This window comes from Schistocerca serialis, chromosome 1 (assembly GCF_023864345.2).
Source record: "Schistocerca serialis cubense isolate TAMUIC-IGC-003099 chromosome 1, iqSchSeri2.2, whole genome shotgun sequence".
In the NCBI taxonomy this organism is placed as follows: Eukaryota; Metazoa; Arthropoda; class Insecta; order Orthoptera; family Acrididae; genus Schistocerca; species Schistocerca serialis.
This window is the reverse complement of record NC_064638.1, coordinates 954,724,900-954,743,575: the sequence shown is the minus strand read 5'-3', so window position 1 is coordinate 954,743,575 and position 18,676 is coordinate 954,724,900. Positions and strand designations below refer to the sequence as shown.

At 40.1% G+C, this 18,676-nt stretch overlaps 1 protein-coding gene across 1 annotated transcript in view; it reads left to right on the top strand.

Moving 5' to 3' along the window:
- LOC126412811 (ATP-binding cassette sub-family C member 5-like) overlaps nt 1-18,676 on the top strand; it is a 276,750-nt gene that overhangs the window by 16,597 nt on the left and 241,477 nt on the right. Inside the window, exons 2-3 of the mRNA XM_050082599.1 lie at nt 4,186-4,257; nt 11,915-12,041. Of these exons, the coding sequence (XP_049938556.1) occupies nt 4,186-4,257; nt 11,915-12,041 (199 nt within the window). The remainder of the gene's footprint in view (nt 1-4,185; nt 4,258-11,914; nt 12,042-18,676) is intronic.

The window sequence follows — 18,676 nt, the reverse complement described above, 5'->3', positions numbered from 1 at the left end:
CCTCAAAATAGCCACCCTCTGCTTTCATCACTGCCTTGCACACTCTCGGCATACGCTGCACCAGTTTAGCCAAGGTTTCAGTTGGGATTAATCTCCATTCTTGCTGCAGGACCTCCCACAATTGTGACCCACCCATGATTTCCCATTTTCGGATCTTCCTGTCCAATTCATCCTGTAGCAGCTCGATTGGGTTAAAATCAGGGCATTGGAGTGGCCGTTCCATGTTTTTCAATATTTTACGAACCTCTAGAGACTTCACATAGTTCTTACACAAGCGAAACATAGGTTTTGGGTCGTTGTCTTGCTGCAAGACAAACCCTTTCGCAATCAGACGCAAACTAGATGTCTTAGCATGTCGCTGGAGAATGGCATGATAATCCTTTTGGTTCATTTTTCCGTCTATTTTCACCAAATCTCTGACTTTATTCCCTCCAAAGGATCCCCATACCATCACAGAAGCCCCTCCATGCTTTACAGTTGGAATTACACACTGAGGATTCAAGCGTTCATGGGGTAAGCAGTGTACAAATTGACGGCATTTACTTCCAAATATTTCGAACATGGATTCATCAGTGAATAAGACTCTTTCACATTCCCTCGCTGTCCATTGTTGGTGTGTCTTAGCCCACTGAAGCCTTTTCTTCTTGTTAACAGGGCGCAACAGTGGTTTCCTTGTTGCTACATAACCTCAGAAGTTGTTGTCTCACTGTTGACTCACTCATCGGTGTATCCTTCGTTGCATTTAGTTCAGCAGTCACTTCACGGACAGTTTTTAATCTGTTACATTTACTGGTCACTACCAAATACTGATATTTTCCTGGCATTCTGATATTTTCCTAGGTGCTCCCGAGCGAGGACGATTCCCATAGGAACCTATTTCTCGATGCCAGTGTATGGTTTTGACAACTCCGCTGATGGAAATCGTCAGTATCTTTGCTATTTGTTGGACACTATTGCCTTCTTGGTGCAAAGTGATTATCATTACCTGTGATTCATAAGGAATCTAGCACTTTGGGGCCATTTTCAATTACTTTCGCGGCGTATTATACCATTATGCAAACGCAACTACAAGTGAACAGAAATGTAAACAATGTACCTCTACATAGCCATGCAGTCTACTCGTGCCACCTGGCGTGATTAGTAGAACTGCTTGGACAGGTAATGTTGGTTTACATAAAATGGAGCAATACTAGTATGTCCCAGTATGTACGTATATGTACAATAATTAAGTGTACAATACTGTACACGTCATTATTAACTGTTATTTGAGCTTGCTATTCCGTATTCTAACCAATAATTCATATAGATCACTTCCATCTTGCTTTGTTATAATACGCAGCATGGTGTTTCCAAACTTATGGAGGGCAGTGTATGCTCTCTGATAAATGGATGCATTGTATTCACTATTGAATTTGTTTCTGTCACTTGAGCCCACAATCAGGTTTGTTCTTTGTTCGTGGTCTGATAAGACATTCTTAATTGGCAGTGACTCCTTGAGTAGCCTTCACACTGTCGACCAGTGCTAACCTCAATACCCATTTTTTGTAACTATCCAGGATCTCCTTTCTGATCTTGATCACTGTGTCTTCTGGTCATGTTGGGATCCCAGGGAATGAACATGCTGAATGATTGGCCAAGTTGGCTACCATGGTGCTGACTTTGGAGAAGAGAGATACTGGAACCGGACCATTGGTCAATTGTACGCCATCTATTGCAGGAAGGTTGTAACCCGGAATGGTGTGTCCTAGTTCTCTGAGCAAACTGCGGGCAATAAAAGGGACCATGGCAGTTTTACTGGATTGTCCTAATTTGGCTGCTTACGCCAAAATCACAAACTTCCTGCTTCCTGACATGCAGCCTCTGGTGCTGGTGGATGACACCCAAGCTGCTGATCTGGGTTTATATTTCAATCACGAAGGCAGTTTGTACTCCTTTATCTGATGTAGGGCACTTTGACTTCGTCAACTGCATGATGGGTCAGAGGGACACCCCTTCACCCTTCACCTGCTGTGTCCCAGGGGCCCCATGGCTGCCCTTGCTCATTGGTTTGACTTGGCTTCTACCCTTTCAACTTTTAATTCTTGTTAATTTTTTACATTTTTCATTGTTTTAATGTCTCATCATCATCATCATCATTGTTCTCTTTCCTGTGATTGTATCAGCTTGTCTACATTTCTAGTTTTCTTGTGTTAATGAACCTTGGTCATATGCAAAGGGTGTGTTTCCCACTGCATAACATGTGCCAGGGGCCTCTAGCTGCTTTGCGGGCTGAGTAACTTGCAAACCTTACTCCTTCTCACCCCTCCCTCACTTTCAATTGCTGCAATCTCTTGGTTTTATTGATTCTCGGTTGCAATCAGGTTCTTAAATCTTTATTATGCGTCCTTACTCTCAGAGGACTATTTCTGTCGTGATGCATGTAGGATGGAGGGACTGATGACCTTGTAGTTTGGTACCTTTAACCCCATCAATCCAATCTAGTTCAGCAAGGAAAAGAATAGTAATTGTGCTGGGCACCAGAGCATGTGGAAATCCATGGAAATGAGCAAGCTGACAAGCTGACATACCAGTAAGGGATTCTTAAATGGAAATGGTGTTTTATGCTCTCTCCTTCAGCACTATTACCTCTTTGTTGAAGAGTTGTATAAGTGGTATAATGAGTGGGTGGAGGTACTAAACGAGCTATGACAGGTGAAAGTGATAGTTTTGAAGTGGTAAATCTCTCTCAATTCACAGGTAACTTTGCCTTGGTAGTTTAGTCAGGATTGTATTATTTATATTTTTATTAAATGTCATGCAAAAGTCATATAAGTAATTCAAGGAGTAAAGGTAACATTTCACAGATTAGTTGAGGCTCAGAGTCATTGATAGGCTCATCAGTTAGACTTGGGTGAGGGGTTGTGTACGTGGAGTCGGTGAAGGAGAGACAGGAAATGGGAGATAGGTTTGGGGAAGAGTGGCTGACAGCTGAAAGGGGGAGGCAGCAGCTACATGGGAGGAATGTGGTACCATTGAGCTCATTCTGGCTGTAGCCTGGGTAGTTGTGCATGGCACACATTGACTTGGGGGAGTAGGTCAGGTGCTGGAGGTAGGAAAGTAGAAGAGGGAGACTGTAAAGTGCAGTATGAGTGAAGTCAGAGTTGTTATAATCATTGTCCTCCTTTACAAGCACATTAGGACTTGAAATCCCACTTTTCCAAATAATTGGTTTGATATTTGTCTCATGGGTCATAGGCATAATAATTCGTTATGATGTGGAATGTGTTACTTTACAGTCACTATTTGCTTCTGCGTCGACGCACTTGTTTTGGTTTTGTGGATTTGTTTTCCAGAACGTTCAGTGTTGTCATGCACATATAAAGCTTAACATAACTAAATATAATAGAGGGAAAAATTCCATGTGGGAAAAATACGTCTAAAAACAAAGATGGTGTAGCTTACCAAACGAAAGTATTGGTATGTTGATAGAGACACTAACAAACACACTCACAAAATTCAAGCTTTCGCAACCCATGGTTGCTTCATCAGGAAAGAGGGGAGGAGAGGGAAAGACGAAAGTATGTGGGTTTTAAGGGAGAGGGTAAGGAGTCATTCCAATCCCGGGAGCAGAAAGACTTACCTTAGGGGGAAAAAGTGACAGGTATACACTCGCACTCACACACATATCCATCCGCACATATACAGACACAAGCTAAAGATGCATCAGCCCTTTGTAATGTGCTCATAGCAGCATTCCTGCCAATTTTATTATTTTAAATTACTGAAGTTTTAAGTGCACAAATAGTAAACCAATACTGTAGTCTAATGTGCACCTTGACCTTTTTGCAGCTCTTAAAGTTCTCCGTCATGACATGTTCTGTGGAACACGGGTCCCTGTTTTGTAATACTTTGTTTAATTAATCCCTCTTTTATAGAATTGTATGTTATGTTGTGTGCTGTGAGTGAACATACATTTAAGATACAGGGAGACCAACACACAGTGTCATTTGTGTGTAAACTGACATGGAACTGAATTGTTGTTCCCTTTCTGCTGTAGTATTGACTATACAATGTCATCACTAGCTTCAAATTTCTTGTAATTGTTCTTATTTCTTATAAGCAATCTAGTAATAAATTAAATATGCTTTTTTTCTTCTGCCTATAAGATTGTGTGTTAAACTTAATTGTCCCTTTTTGCCGTTGCAGGAATGTCAAAAAGCAGAAAAACCGTTATGCTCCAGCTCTCAAACACTTTCTGCCATACCGCCCTGCTCCTGCGTAAGTATATTATAGTTAAATAATTTAAGCAGACAGCAGAATTGTACTATTATATAGACTAATTACTCATAGCACATTAGAATTTGGAATGAATTGTAACTTATGTACAGGACAACCATTTTGTGTGCTAGAACTCCTTGTTAAAAACCTCAGTCTCAGTCATTTACTAAAATTTAGCTCTCTTCCTCCTACAAGCCTTGGAAAGCATTGCAATTTAGAGAGTGATATTCATCTGCTGTTAGCACTGAATTACTACAAGACATCGAGAGTCAATATCTTTGTTCATGTAGACTACACTTGCCTTCAGGAAGAGCACCCCACATCAGATCTGAATTTATTGAAAGGTACCATGGGTGTCTACATGTTTTAAAAATCTGTAAGATTCTGAATATGCTGATATTCTGCAAACAGAAATAAAATCTTAAATTTTTATTCAAAAACTGAAAAAGAGTTTAGTGTACAGATGCCAACCATTCAGTATTCAGAGGAAGCACAGCACAGTGTACAAGCACATCAAAAATGGGTAGTGATAGTAGCTCAGCTGTCAACTTGTATTCTGTTTTTTCAAATAATTTGGAATGTCAGCACAGCTGCGTCATCCACGCATATTTTTATTTACCAGTCTAACCTCATTGATATCCATCATTTTCAATCAAAACATTGTGACAATGTTATTTACAAATTAACTGGAAATGTTTGATATCTGTCATTGATTTATCTGCAATTAAGTTAGTTATTTCCATGTTCCATGGATCTTAATTGTAATATGCTGTTATTGTTTGGTATGTCGTTATTAGTTTACAAATGTGTTACTCAGCAAGGCAGATTGGTGACACAACTGTAGCTTATTCACTGAGAATAAATGTAAAACCAAGTACAGCTAAGTACTCCATAGCTGTATGCATAAGCTGAAAATGTACATTACTGGTATGTGTTTGCAATGGATACAATGAGGCAGCGCATTCACAATGACCACGTCTAGCTGCCCATGGTAATGTTCCTGTTAACACCTCAGTCTGATGACAAGCCTGCAGTGGCTCAAAAATTAACAGTTAAGAAAATAAATCTTATCAAAAATCCAACAAAGAAACTGGTTGCCCATTTATACCTGAACTAACAACCATTCCCAGCTTCATCTGGATAGCACGAAGTATCTACAGCTGGACGACTTGAGTGACATTAGCGGTAATTTTGTTTGTGGGGCACTGCATACCGTTATGATTAGAAAGTAAGAGAAAAACATTAGGGAACTGAATAGTATTAGTTTCACCATTGTGTTGCGGCACCTAAAGACATGAGCAGACTGCCCAACAGAAACCCATTAACAAAGCAAACTGTGCATCAAAGGTCCCTATAGCCACTCATTTGTAGGCGGGACAGTTACACCAGTCCACGGTGTGTATCAAAATCCTTACAGTAGCTCTTGAGATTAGACCATACATACAGACAGTGAGTGTGGAATTTCAGTTTATATACAGAAAAAAGAAAGGGGGGGGGGGGGGGGGGGGAGAAATCATCAATAAAGGTGTTAATCAATTCACACACCTGACCAGTCCACAGTCTGCTCAGGCACTCACTCTCTCACATACCCCTGCAGCACTCTGGCATGTGCCTAAACCAGGCCCATTGTTGTTACAAACAAAGGGAGCAATGCCATTGCACATTCATGCAACAGAAACTTCACACTGGTTGATGCAAAAGTTTGGGCTCCAAATAGTAAGAAAGTGTGAAACTGCACAGCATTACATTTTTCAAATGTGTGCACCTAACCATTCACTACCATAAGGGCCTAATGCAACGTGATACATGCTTCCAGAATGAGATTTTCACTCTGCAGCAGTGTGTGCCCTGATATGAAACTTCCTGGGAGATTAAAACTGTGTGCCAGACCAAGACTCAAACTCGGTACCTTTGCCTTTTGCGGGCAAGTGCTCTACCAACTGAGCTACCCAAGCACGACTCACGCCCCGTCCTCATAGCCTTACCTCCGCCAGTACCTCGTTTCCTACTTTCCAAACTTCACAGAAGCTCTCCTGTGAACCTTGCAGTTTTAATCTGCCAGGAAGTTTCTCAGCGCACATTCCACTGCAGAGTGAAAATCTCATTCTGGAAACATCCCCCAGGCTGTGGCTAAACCATGTCTCCGCAATATCCTTTCTTCCAGGAGTGCTAGTTCTGCAAGATTTGCAGGAGAGCTTCTGTGAAGTGTGGAAAGTAGGAGACGAGGTACTGGCGGAAGTAAAGCTGTGAGGATGGGGCACGAGTTGTGCTTTGGTAGCTCAGTTGGTAGAGCACTTGCCTACGAAAGTCAAAGGTCCCGAGTTTGAGTCTCGGTCCAGCATACAGTTTTAATCTTCCAGGAAGTTTCATATCAGCGCTCACTCCGCTGCAGAGTGAAAATCTCATTCTGGGAACATCCCCCAGTCTGTGGCTAAGCCATGTCTCTTTCTTCCAGGAGTGCTAGTTCTCCAAGGTTCGCAGGAGAGCTTCTCTGAAGTTTCGAAAGTAGGAGACGAGGTACTGGCGGAAGTAAAGCTGTGAGGATGGGGCGTGAATCGTTCTTGGGTAGCTCAATTGGTAGAGCACTTGCCCGTGAAAGGCAAAGGTCCCGAGTTCAAGTCTCGGTCCGGCACACAGTTTTAATCTGCCAGGAAGTTTCATAATACATGCTTTCTCATCAACTACTGCCAGGATGGCTTTGATGCAAGGAAAAATACAAAATTATTTCAAGTGATTAGTGGATAAAAGTATGAGAATAAATAGAATAAATAAAATGAATAAATAAGAATGAATAAAATGAGACATTAGATGTCAATTGTATTCCTAACAGCATTTAAAAATAACATAGCATCTGACCATGCTGCAGCATAGAAAACCCAGGAGCCTCAGAATAGAAAATCTACGTTATTAGGAAACAGCTCCTGTGTTGTTCACAAGTATGATGCAATGTTCCTTCAGACACACATGCATGTTTGAAGGATCAGACAGTTAAGTGACTACAGCCATTATGAAAGTACATTAAGTGTATTCACAGTTGTGTATATAAACAACCATCATCTGTATAATGGAATGACGACAGTGAAAATTTGTGCTGGACAATACTTGAACCTGGATTTCCCCTTTTATCGCGAGCAGTCGCCTTACCACTAGGCTATCCATGTATCTGTTGCCACCGGACCCAAACTTCCATTATCATCAAGGGATTACTCTGATACGTTTTAGTAAAAAGACATGTCAGTGACATAGAAAAGTTCCCTACTGAACTTTGGTGAAATCTGAGAAAAAGAATGTTTATTTCTGCCTCATGCAGCAGCAGAAATTAAATATTTATTTTGTAATTTTGATGATCACATACCTGCATACAACTTGTAAAAACAATTCTGTGGAGCACTTTTGTTGTTGTGGTCTGTTGTTGTGGTCTTCAGTCCTGAGACTGGTTTGATGCAGCTCTCCATGCTACTCTATCCTGTGCAAGCTTCTTCATCTCCCAGTACCTACTGCAACCTACATCCTTCTGAATCTGCTTAGTGTATTCATCTCTTGGTCTCCCTCTACGATTTTTACCCTCCACGCTGCCCTCCAATGCTAAATTTGTGATCCCTTGATGCCTCAGAACATGTCCTACCAACCGATCCCTTCTTCTAGTCAAGTCATGCCACAAACTTCTCCTCTCCCCAATCCTATTCAGTACCTCCTCATTAGTTGTGTGATCTACCCACCTTATCTTCAGCATTCTTCTGTAGCACCACATTTCGAAAGCTTCTATTCTCTTCTTGCCCATACTAGTTATCGTCCATGTTTCACTTCCATACATGGCTACACTCCATACAAATACTTTCAAAAACGACTTCCTGACACTTAAATCTATACTCGATGTTAACAAATTTCTCTTCTTCAGAAATGCTTTCCTTGCCATTGCTAGTCTACATTTTATATCCTCTCTACTTCAACCATCATCAGTTATTTTACTCCCTAAATAGCAGAACTCCTTTACTACTTTAAGTATCTCATTTCCTAATCTAATTCCCTCAGCATCACCCGATTTAATTTGACTACATTCCATTATCCTTGTTTTGCTTTTGTTGATGTTCATCTTATATCCTCCTTTCAAGACACTGTCCATTCCGTTCAACTGCTCTTCCAAGTCCTTTGCTGTCTCTGACAGAATTACAATGTCATCGGCGAACCTCAAAGTTTTTACTTCTTCTCCATGAATTTTAACACCTACTCCGAATTTTTCTTTTGTTTCCTTTACTGCTTGCTGAATATACGGATTGAACAACATCGGGGAGAGGCTACAACCCTGTCTCACACCTTTCCCAACCACTGCTTCCCTTTCATGTCCCTCAACTCTTATAACTGCCATCTGGTTTCTGTACAAATTGTAAATAGCCTTTCGCTCCCTGTATTTTACCCCTGCCACCTTTAGAATGTGAAAGAGAGTATTCCAGTCAACATTGTCAAAAGCTTTCTCTAAGTCTACAAATGCTAGAAACGTAGGTTTGCCTTTCCTTAATCTTTCTTCTAAGATAAGTCGTAAGGTTAGTATTACCTCACGTGTCCCAACATTTCTACGGAATCCAAACTGATCTTCCCCGAGGTCCGCTTCTACCAGTTTTTCCATTTGTCTGTAAAGAATTCGCGTTAGTATTTTGCAGCTGTGACTTATTAAACTGATAGTTCGGTAATTTTCACATCTGTCAACACCTGCCTTCTTTGGGATTGGAATTATTATATTCTTCTTGATGTCTGAGGGTATTTCACCTGTCTCATACATCTTGATCACCAGATTGTAGAGTTTTGTCAGGACTGGCTCTCCCAAGACCGTCAGTAGTTCTAATGGAATGTTGTCTACTCCCGGGGCCTTGTTTTGACTCAGGTCCTCCAGTGCTCTGTCAAACTCTTCACGCAGTATCGTATCTCCAATTTCATCTTCATCTACATCCTCTTCCATTTCCATAATATTGTCCTCAAGTACATCGCCCTTGTATAAACCCTCTATATACTCCTTCCACCTTTCTGCCTTCCCTTCTTTGCTTAGAACTGGGTTGTTATCGGAGCTCTTGATATTCATACAAGTGGTTCTCTTCTCTCCAAAGGTCTCTTTAATTTTCCTGTAGGCGGTATCTATCTTACCCCTAGTGAGACAAGCCTCTACATCCTTACATTTGTCCTCTAGCCATCCCTGCTTAGCCATTTTGCACTTCCTGTCGATCTCGTTTTTGAGACGTTTGTATTCCTTTTTGCCTGCTTCATTTACTGCATTTTTATATTTTCTCCTTTCATCAATTAAATTCAATATTTCTTCTGTTACCCAAGGATTTCTATTAGCCCTTGTCTTTTTACCTACTTGATCGTCTGCTGCTTTCACTACTTCATCCCTCAGAGCTACCCATTCTTCTTCTACTGTATTTCTTTTTCCCCCATTCCTGTCAATTGTTCCCTTATGCTCTCCCTGAAACTCTCTACAACCTCTCGTTCTTTCAGTTTATCCAGGTCCCATCTCCTTAAATTCCCACCTTTTTGCAGTTTCTTCAGTTTTAGTCTACAGTTCATAACCAATAGATTGTGGTCAGAGTTCACATCTGCCCCTGGAAATGTCTTACAATTTAAAATCTGGTTCCTAAATCTCTGTCTTACCATTATATAATCTATCTGAAACCTGTCAGTATCTCCAGGATTCTTCCATGTATATAACCTTCTTTTATGATTCTTGAACCAAGTGATAGCTATGATTAAGTTGTGCTCTGTGCAAAATTCTACAAGGCGGCTTCCTCTTCCATTTCTTCCCCCCAATCCATATTCACCTACTATGTTTCCTTCTCTCCCTTATCCTACTGACGAATTCCAGTCACCCATGACTATTAAATTTTCATCTCCCTTCACTACCTGAATAATTTCTTTTATCTCGTCATACATTTCATCAATTTCTTCATCATCTGCAGAGCTAGTTGGCATATAACCTTGTACTCCTGTACTAGGCATGGGCTTTGTGTCTATCGTGGCCACAATAATGCGTTCACTATGCTGTTTGTAGTAGCTAACCCGTACTCCTATTGTTTTATTCATTATTAAACCTACTCCTGCATTACCTCTATTTGATTTTGTATTTATAACCCTGTAATCACCTGACCAAAAGTCTTGTTCCTCCTGCCACTGAACTTCACTAATTCCCACTATATCTAACTTTAACCTATCCATTTCCCTTTTTAAATTTTCTAACCTACCTGCCCGATTAAGGGATCTGACATTCCACGCTCCGATCCGTAGAACACCAGTTTTCTTTCTCCTGATAACGACGTCCTCGTGAGTAGTCCCCGCCCGGAGATCCGAATGGGGGACTATTTTACCTCCGGAATATTTTACCCAAGAGGACGCCATCATCATTTAATCATACAGTAAAGCTGCATGTCCTCAGGAAAAATTACGGCTGTAGTTTCCCCTTGCTTTCAGCCGTTCGCAGTACCAGCACAGCAAGGCCGTTTTGGTTAATGTTACAAGGCCAGATCAGTCAATCATCCAGACTGTTGCCCCTGCAACTACTGAAAAGGCTGCTGCCCCTCTTCAGGAACCACATGTTTGTCTGGCCTCTCAACAGATACCCCTCCGTTCTGGTTGCACCTACGGTATGGCCATCTGTATCGCTGAGGCACGCAAGCCTCCCCACCAACGGCAAGGTCCATTGTTCATGGGGGGGGGGGGGGGGGGGGGGGGAGCACTTTATGGATCATAATTACGTGCATTGTGTGCAGCATATCATACACGCTGGACTTACATGCGCGTAAATCATATTCGTAGCACAGAATATGCCAGTGACATCACTGCAACTGCGCACAGTGACCCATGTGGTGACGTTTGGAGCGAAGAGAAATTGTGGAAAGATCCTGTTAAATATTCTTCTCTTGGCTGGGACTCCACAAGTTGACTTTATATTGCAAATAATGCCATTTGAAGTGATGGTGCCTTTTCAACTGTGTATCATGAAAAAAGAAGTGCCCAAAGTTAATGATGCATTAAATGCTTTAATTTAAGACATGTCAGATTTGGGGCTCCATAATATAATCCTTTCTGGCGTTACATTCATGTGTTACTCAGTGCATGACAGTGTGGGCCTGCAATTGCTGTCCTGTTCCTGGGATGTTAAAGCTGATAGTCTCTCTCTGCCTAGGGATGTGTACCACTCAAAATAGCGTTGCAGGTGTGTGTAATAAAACAGAATGTGTTAATTGTTTTACATATTGCAAGATTCGGGTAGGAATTGGAATTGATTACATTGCAAAACATTTTATCCTGTGAACTTAAATCCTTCCAAGCAAGAACATGCAAAATATTACTTGGTGGTTGAGGAGGAAAGGGGGGGGGGGGGGGGAGCAGATGGGCAGATGAGAATGATAATTTCAGATTTCACCATCTGAAAAATAGATGTTATATTTTTGTAACAGTATCAGAAACTATATGTTATGACAAATTCTAGCTAAATTCCTCTGGACTGCTTGTGGAGAAACACGCTGCCAGTTTTTTTTTAAATTTTTTCATTGTGGTTTTTTATTCTCGTGAACCAATATACAAAATTATATCTGAATCACCCTGACACATTTAAATTGTATATGTCACAAGCTTTACCATTCTTGTTGACTGCTTTTTTTTTTTGTCACAGTGATAGTCGTGCAATGCCAAGTAATTCAGCTGGGATGTTCTCTTTTGTTGCTATTACATGGATGTCGCGACTTATGTGGAAAGCTTACAGGAAGGGTCTGACTGAAGATGATCTGTTTGATTTACAGGTGTGTATAGGATTTTTATCAGTAATTTTTCCCTGTGGTTCCTTTTATATAGTTAGATAAAATGTTACAGACTATGTTTTTCTGTTGAAAATGAATCACCTAAAAAATAACGTATTATTTTTCTTTCTATCTGGGAACAATTTTGTGGGATGCAGTGCATTCTGTTTCATCACGAAAATTTCTATTTTTATTATTGATGTCACAACAAAATTATTTTGGGGTTATCTTGGTCGTGGATGTGAAGATAAAGATTCATAAAGTTTCTAAAGTGTAACACAGTACATTTGTATTTTTAAATTTCCTGCTCTTTTTTCCTACATTATTGTAATATCATGTAAGTTTCACCTACATGTACATGTGTAGTTTCTGGATACAGTTTCTGATGAGGGAGCCTTTGATGGAGTGTTCTGTTGTTAACTATAGTAAGCCATATTTTAGTATGAGAAAATAAAGTGATTCCTTAAAATATGGGGATTTTTAGTAGACCTATGCCAGCAAAAATCTTATTTGTAAGAGATCTTTCAAATGATCTTTTATCTCATAAATATGTCTGTTTACCTGTGCACTGCTTCATGTACGTTGTTGACTTAGATATGCACGCAGTATATTCCTGTCCGACTGTACGGTGAAGGAAATATGCACAGGTTTCATCAGCATCCCAGTAGTCTGCAAAAAAACGGCGTAGTTTACCCTGGAGATAGAGAACAGTAGTTTAAATCCATTATTAAAAATCTCATTAATGACTACACAATATATTTGGTTTAGCAAGGAATGTTTACATCAGAACATAACTCCAAAATACCGGTATGTCAACATTAAATTGAGATGGATATCTCCAGTATCAACGAAGAGTGTCAAGATTGTTGAGAGAGAGTGTGGATGAAAGAAGACATTCGAAACCAGCACAGAATCTTTGATAACCTAAGTTTATATTTAAAAGTTAGTCACATGTGTATTATGACCATTGCACATCTATGCAAGTTCAATAGTTTTGATCACAATGTGTGTGACAGTGTCAAAATGAAATGTTCATGAGTGCTGAGCTCAAAGTGCTAAACAGGGGCATTAAATATGCTCAGTTTGAACAATATCTAAAGAAAACAAATTTTAACTCTGAGTTTGGCGTCAGTTGATAATTTTAAGATCATACAGGTCTCACACAGTTCTAAGCTAGTACCATTTGACATCACTACTTATTCACAAATGTGCCCAGTGGTAAGTGTATGAACATGTTAACAGGTCTTTGGCACAAACCTCAAGTAAATACTGTAGAATTATATTACACAGTCGTTGCCACTCAAACATGTGGTAAACAGAATTATTTGTATTTTGAGAGCACTTATTATAAAAAGTCTGATAGCCTAGCTGTGGGTTTTCACTTACTATGTGAAATTTTCATAGATAATTTTGAACAAGTTTTCTTACTGAAAGAGCCACTGAGCTGCAAAATTAAATACTGAATCATATGTTTGGATGATGTGTTGTGTTTGTGAACTGGTATCACCAGGCAATAAGGTACATCCTTAACAACATTTGAACTTCCAACATAATAAAATTCAGCTTCTGGCAGATTAAAACTGTGTATTGTACTGGGACTCGAACCTCACTCTTTTTTTTTTTTGGATGGGGGGGGGGGGGGGGGGCACATGGCCAACTGACTGAGCTATCCGAGCATGAATCATGTCTTAACCCTGTACAGCTTTACTTCTGACCATATATGCTCTCCCAAGTTTGAGTCCTGATGGACCGACACACAGTCATAATCTGTTGGGAAGCTTCAAACCTGTGCACACACTGGTGCAGAGTAAAAAGTCATACTAATAATAAAATTTTGTTAACAATAGAACTATGACGCTCTAGTGTAAATTTTTCGGACCTTAATATAACCATTCAAGATGCCCAGCAGTTCTCAAGATTCTCTGTTTTCTAGATCAATTTTTGACTTGTACCATGGTCCAAAGGAACTTTGCGTCATAATCAGAATAATATAGGCACTGCATTATCATAAGAAATAAACATATCAAAATATGAAGTCAAAATAATGTGAACAAACAGTTACAGGGAAAGTAAAACATAGATAACACAAAATTTTCATTAGGAACAACCAGATGTTGAGAGCGCACAATAAAGAGCATTATGTACTTCTGTAAAAAGCTGCTTACTAGGAGATCAGAGAATAAAGTTCAAGTAAAATTTGAACAAAACTATATGGAAGAAATAGTAACAGACTAGATTGAAACTGCTGCCAACAATTAGGAAATCAATTACAATATTCTGTCAACTTATGGAAAATAAACTACTAGTGAATAAATAGGAGACAATGACAACGCATTTTCAGCTTAGCCATTTAAATAAATATAAATGTTGAACTCCATTTACATCTCCATCCACCGCATATCCATACAGTGGAAATTATTATGAAATGACGCATGGAACAGCCATGGGTTCGCCACTGTCACCAGCAATAGCGAATTTTTTCATGGAGGACTTTGAAGAACGAGCCCTGAGCAGTGCTCACCTCCGCCCATCATGCTTCTACAGATACGTCGACGATACTTTTTTAATCTGGCCACACGGCCAGCAGTTTGTCGAACATCTGAATGGTGTACATCCAAACATAATATTTACATTGGAGGTAGAGAAGGAAGGGAAGTTACCTTTTTTAGATGTGTTGGTAGAGCGAAAGCCGGATGGACGACTGGGCCATTCTGTGTACAGGAAGCCAACCCATACAGACTTATATCTGCATAGCCATAGCTTCCATCATCTGTCTCAGAAGAGAGCTATGCTGAGTACTTTAGTACACAGAGCCAGGGCTTTTTGCGACAAGGACCACCTCGGTCCCGAGATCAACCATTTGACGACTGTTTTCAAGAGGAATGGTTATTCTGCCAGTGAAATTAAATCAGTATTGTCCAAGAAAGTAACACACGATGCCGGCCACATACAAGAAGAGGACCAACACATAGCGCGGCTTCCTTTTTGCGGTGCTACAACGAGCAAGGTAGCCAGAGTCCTGAAGAGGCAAGGAATAAAACCAGTTTTCCGACCACCTAGGAAAATTAAGGAAATGTTGAGACCAGTCAAAGATAGTCTCGGCTTAAGAGTGCCGGGAATTTATACTATTCCTTGCGAATGCGGCAAGAATTACATGGGCCAGTCTGTAAGAACCGTTGCCGACCGCTGCATCGAGCACCAACGCCACCTGAAATACAGGTATTTGGAAAAATCAGCGGTGGCTGAACATAGCCTGCTTAACAAGCATAAGATTTTATTTGAAGAAACCAGAGTAATAGCCCACACATCGAATTACTGGGATTCTGTGATCCGGGAAGCAGTCGAAATTAGACTTAGCGATAATAACATTAATAGAGACAACGGCTATGCACTTAGCAACACTTGGAAGAGTGCACTGCATAAAGAAAAATCGCAGAGAAAAACTTCTTGCACTTTACCTCCTGATTTAAGGGATGGCGCTGCAAGCAATGCGGGATAGCAACTACATCTATGGAAGTAGAGGGCACCACTTCGCTACGCGCCATATCACTGACGTATTCCAGCCAATAAGAAGCCGTCCTTTGCATATAAAAGTGGGAACCTCGCTAGTTCACGGCAGTTTTAGCCCTGACGACGACCATGGAGGTAGTGGTCGAAAGCTTGGAGATTTATCCTGATTTGACGCGGCATGTACACCGAGAAATTTTTACTCACTAAAGCACCATAATCAATCTTATTCATAAACAGCAGCTATCAAGTATCTGTATGTGGGTATGCTGCAACAGTAATTTTCCAGTGTACACCCAAAATGATGTACTATAATCTGCCATTCCATGTCAAGTGGTCTTAATTTTGAAAATCGTTCCCACAGGACCACTATGGTTTTTGATGAAATTTCGCACTTGTTCCCAGTCAACATTTTACTTTCACTAGTTTAAAAGTTCCAGGTCCCATTGGAACCTCTATCCAATTCTGTTCTAATTTGCGGCTGAATATAATCTATCATAGATACCTTGAACAAAAAACTGTGTCCATTGATTGAAAGAAAGCAGGAGATCACACCCGTCTACAAGAAGGTTAGCAGAAGTGATCCACAATATTACTGTCCAATATCCTTGACATCCATTGGCTCAGAACCTTAGAACATATTCTGAGCTGTTAAACGTAATAAGGAATTTGTGACAGAACGACCTTCTCCATGCCAACAAGAGTGGATTCCAAACACATGTATCAAGTGAAACTCAAACTGCACTCCTCTCACACAATCCCAAAAACATGCGATAAAGGCAGTCAGGTAGATGTAGTGTTTCTCTGGTTCCGAAAATTATTTGACTTGGTACCACACCTGTTTTTATTAACAAACGTATGGTCATTTGGTGTATCACTGAAATTTGTAACTGGAGTGAAGATTTTTTTGATAGGGAGGATGCTTCAAGTTATCTTGGATGGGGAAGTAACTTCAGGTTGTATATTAATCACTTTGCATACCATATTAATAGTAACATCAGACTTTCTTTGCAGATGATGCAGTGATCTGTAATGAATTACTGCCTGAAAGAAACAGCACAAATATTCAACCAGATCTTGGTAAGATTTCAGAGCAGTGCAGAGATTCACAACTTGATTTGAACATTCAGAAATATAAGTTTGTACACGTCACAAAAGTATCCTATGAATATGAGTCCGCCCTGATAGCTGAGTGGTCAGTGCGGCTGTCTGTCACGCCAAGGGGCCTGGGTTCAATTCCCTGCTGGGTCGGAGCTGCTCAGGGACTGGTTGTTGTGTTGTCTTCATTATCATTTCATCACCATCAGTGGACGGCAACGGGAAACCACCACTGGAATCACTTCCCTAGACGCTCATGCGGTGGACATCTCTGACGAGGCTTCCCCCATGACAAGACTGCCGTAAGGCAGAACACAAAGTTTTTTTTATGAATATGATGTCAGTGAATCAAAGTTTTAATTGGTCAACTCATACAAATACCTGGGTGTAACACTTTGTAGAGGTATGAAATGGAATGATCACATAGGCTAAGATGTAGATAAAGCATATGGCAGATGTCGGAACATGCAATCAGCCTACAAAGGAGATCACATACAAATGACACTTGATCCAGCCTAGAATATTGAAGTGTATGGGACCCATACTAAATAAGACGAATGGGTTATGTTGAATGTATACAGAGAAGAGCAACACAAATGGTCACAGGTTTGTTTGACCTTTTCGAGAGTGTCACAGAGATGCTGAAGAAACTGTACTGGTAGGCACATGAAGAGAGATGCAAACTATGTCAAGAAAGCCTACTTACAAAATTTCAAGTACCTACTTTATATGATGACTAGGAATAGATTACAACCCCATGTGTATTTTTCCTGTGGGAATCATGAGGACAAGATTAGATTAGTTACAGGATGCACAGAGGTATTTAAACAGTCGTTCTTCCTGTGCCTCATACATGGATGGAACTTTGGAAAGCACTAATGACTGATACAATGGGACATACAATCTGCCATGCACTTCACAGTTGTTTTTAGAGTATAGATGTAGATGTGTGTATTATCATAATGGATTTTGCCAAAACTATAGTATAGTTTTGCTTGTGATATTCAATTGTAAATTAATGAAACCTCTAAAAAATTCAGTTATCTTGGAGTAAATATGAGTGTAGGGTTTTAGAAGCCAGCTTTCGTCTGGGACACAAAGAAATATATCATCATGCTTGTAACCCTGTGGAAACAAGTCCTTATCAGGCTTGGTATCCTGTGGTAAAGAAATCCACCCATGACTGCTGTTGCACAGCTATCAGGTGTAGCCCCTGTGTCAATGGGGAAGCTGATTTTCTCACTTTAAAAGTAGCTACTATTGGTTACACCACCTTGGACTGTGGTAACATATTTATACAATTTTTCACATGTACACTTAAGTGCTACATGAGCTGTGAACTGTGCAAAAAGAAAAAAAAAAAAGTGGACAACCATGATTATAGCAGAAAAAGTGCCTAAAATGTGTAATGATCGTCATGACAAAAGATTTTTAAATCTCGGTACTTAATCATTCGTTGGGACTTGTGATGTTGCTCTTCCCAGAGAATACTAAACAGTTGTAAAACATAATAAAATATGTCAGATTTAATTTGCATAGCAGTGCAATATGGGCGTACTTTCTCTATGCCCCCAGTTTCCTGCTGCTTTTTCGAACCTTATCAGTTTGCATTGCGAAACCAGACAAACTTTTTAGGTGGTTTGGAACATGGTCTTTATAACGAAAACAGCTTAGGAACGCGTGCAGAAAATACTTTCTGTAAAAGCGGGCAAAAAATACGCATCTTTTTGTTTTTATAAAAATCATCAACTTTGTCCTTGATTTGTAAACTATTGGAAAGCAGTAGGAGAATGAAAATTTCTATTATAAGGCCTTGTACTAGTAAGTTATGTAAGTTCTTACATGCTAGATTCAGGTGAATCACATACTTAACTTCTGGAGTTATAGATAGCTAAGCTCCACATTTTTTTCAAGTGGCTAGTTTTTTGGCCAACTTTATTGCAAGTTATCCACATGAAAATTGCTCTTTTTTTATTATTTCAGTTAACCTTCCATTAGTGGCATGCATTTCTTTTGTATTTGGCACCATGGAC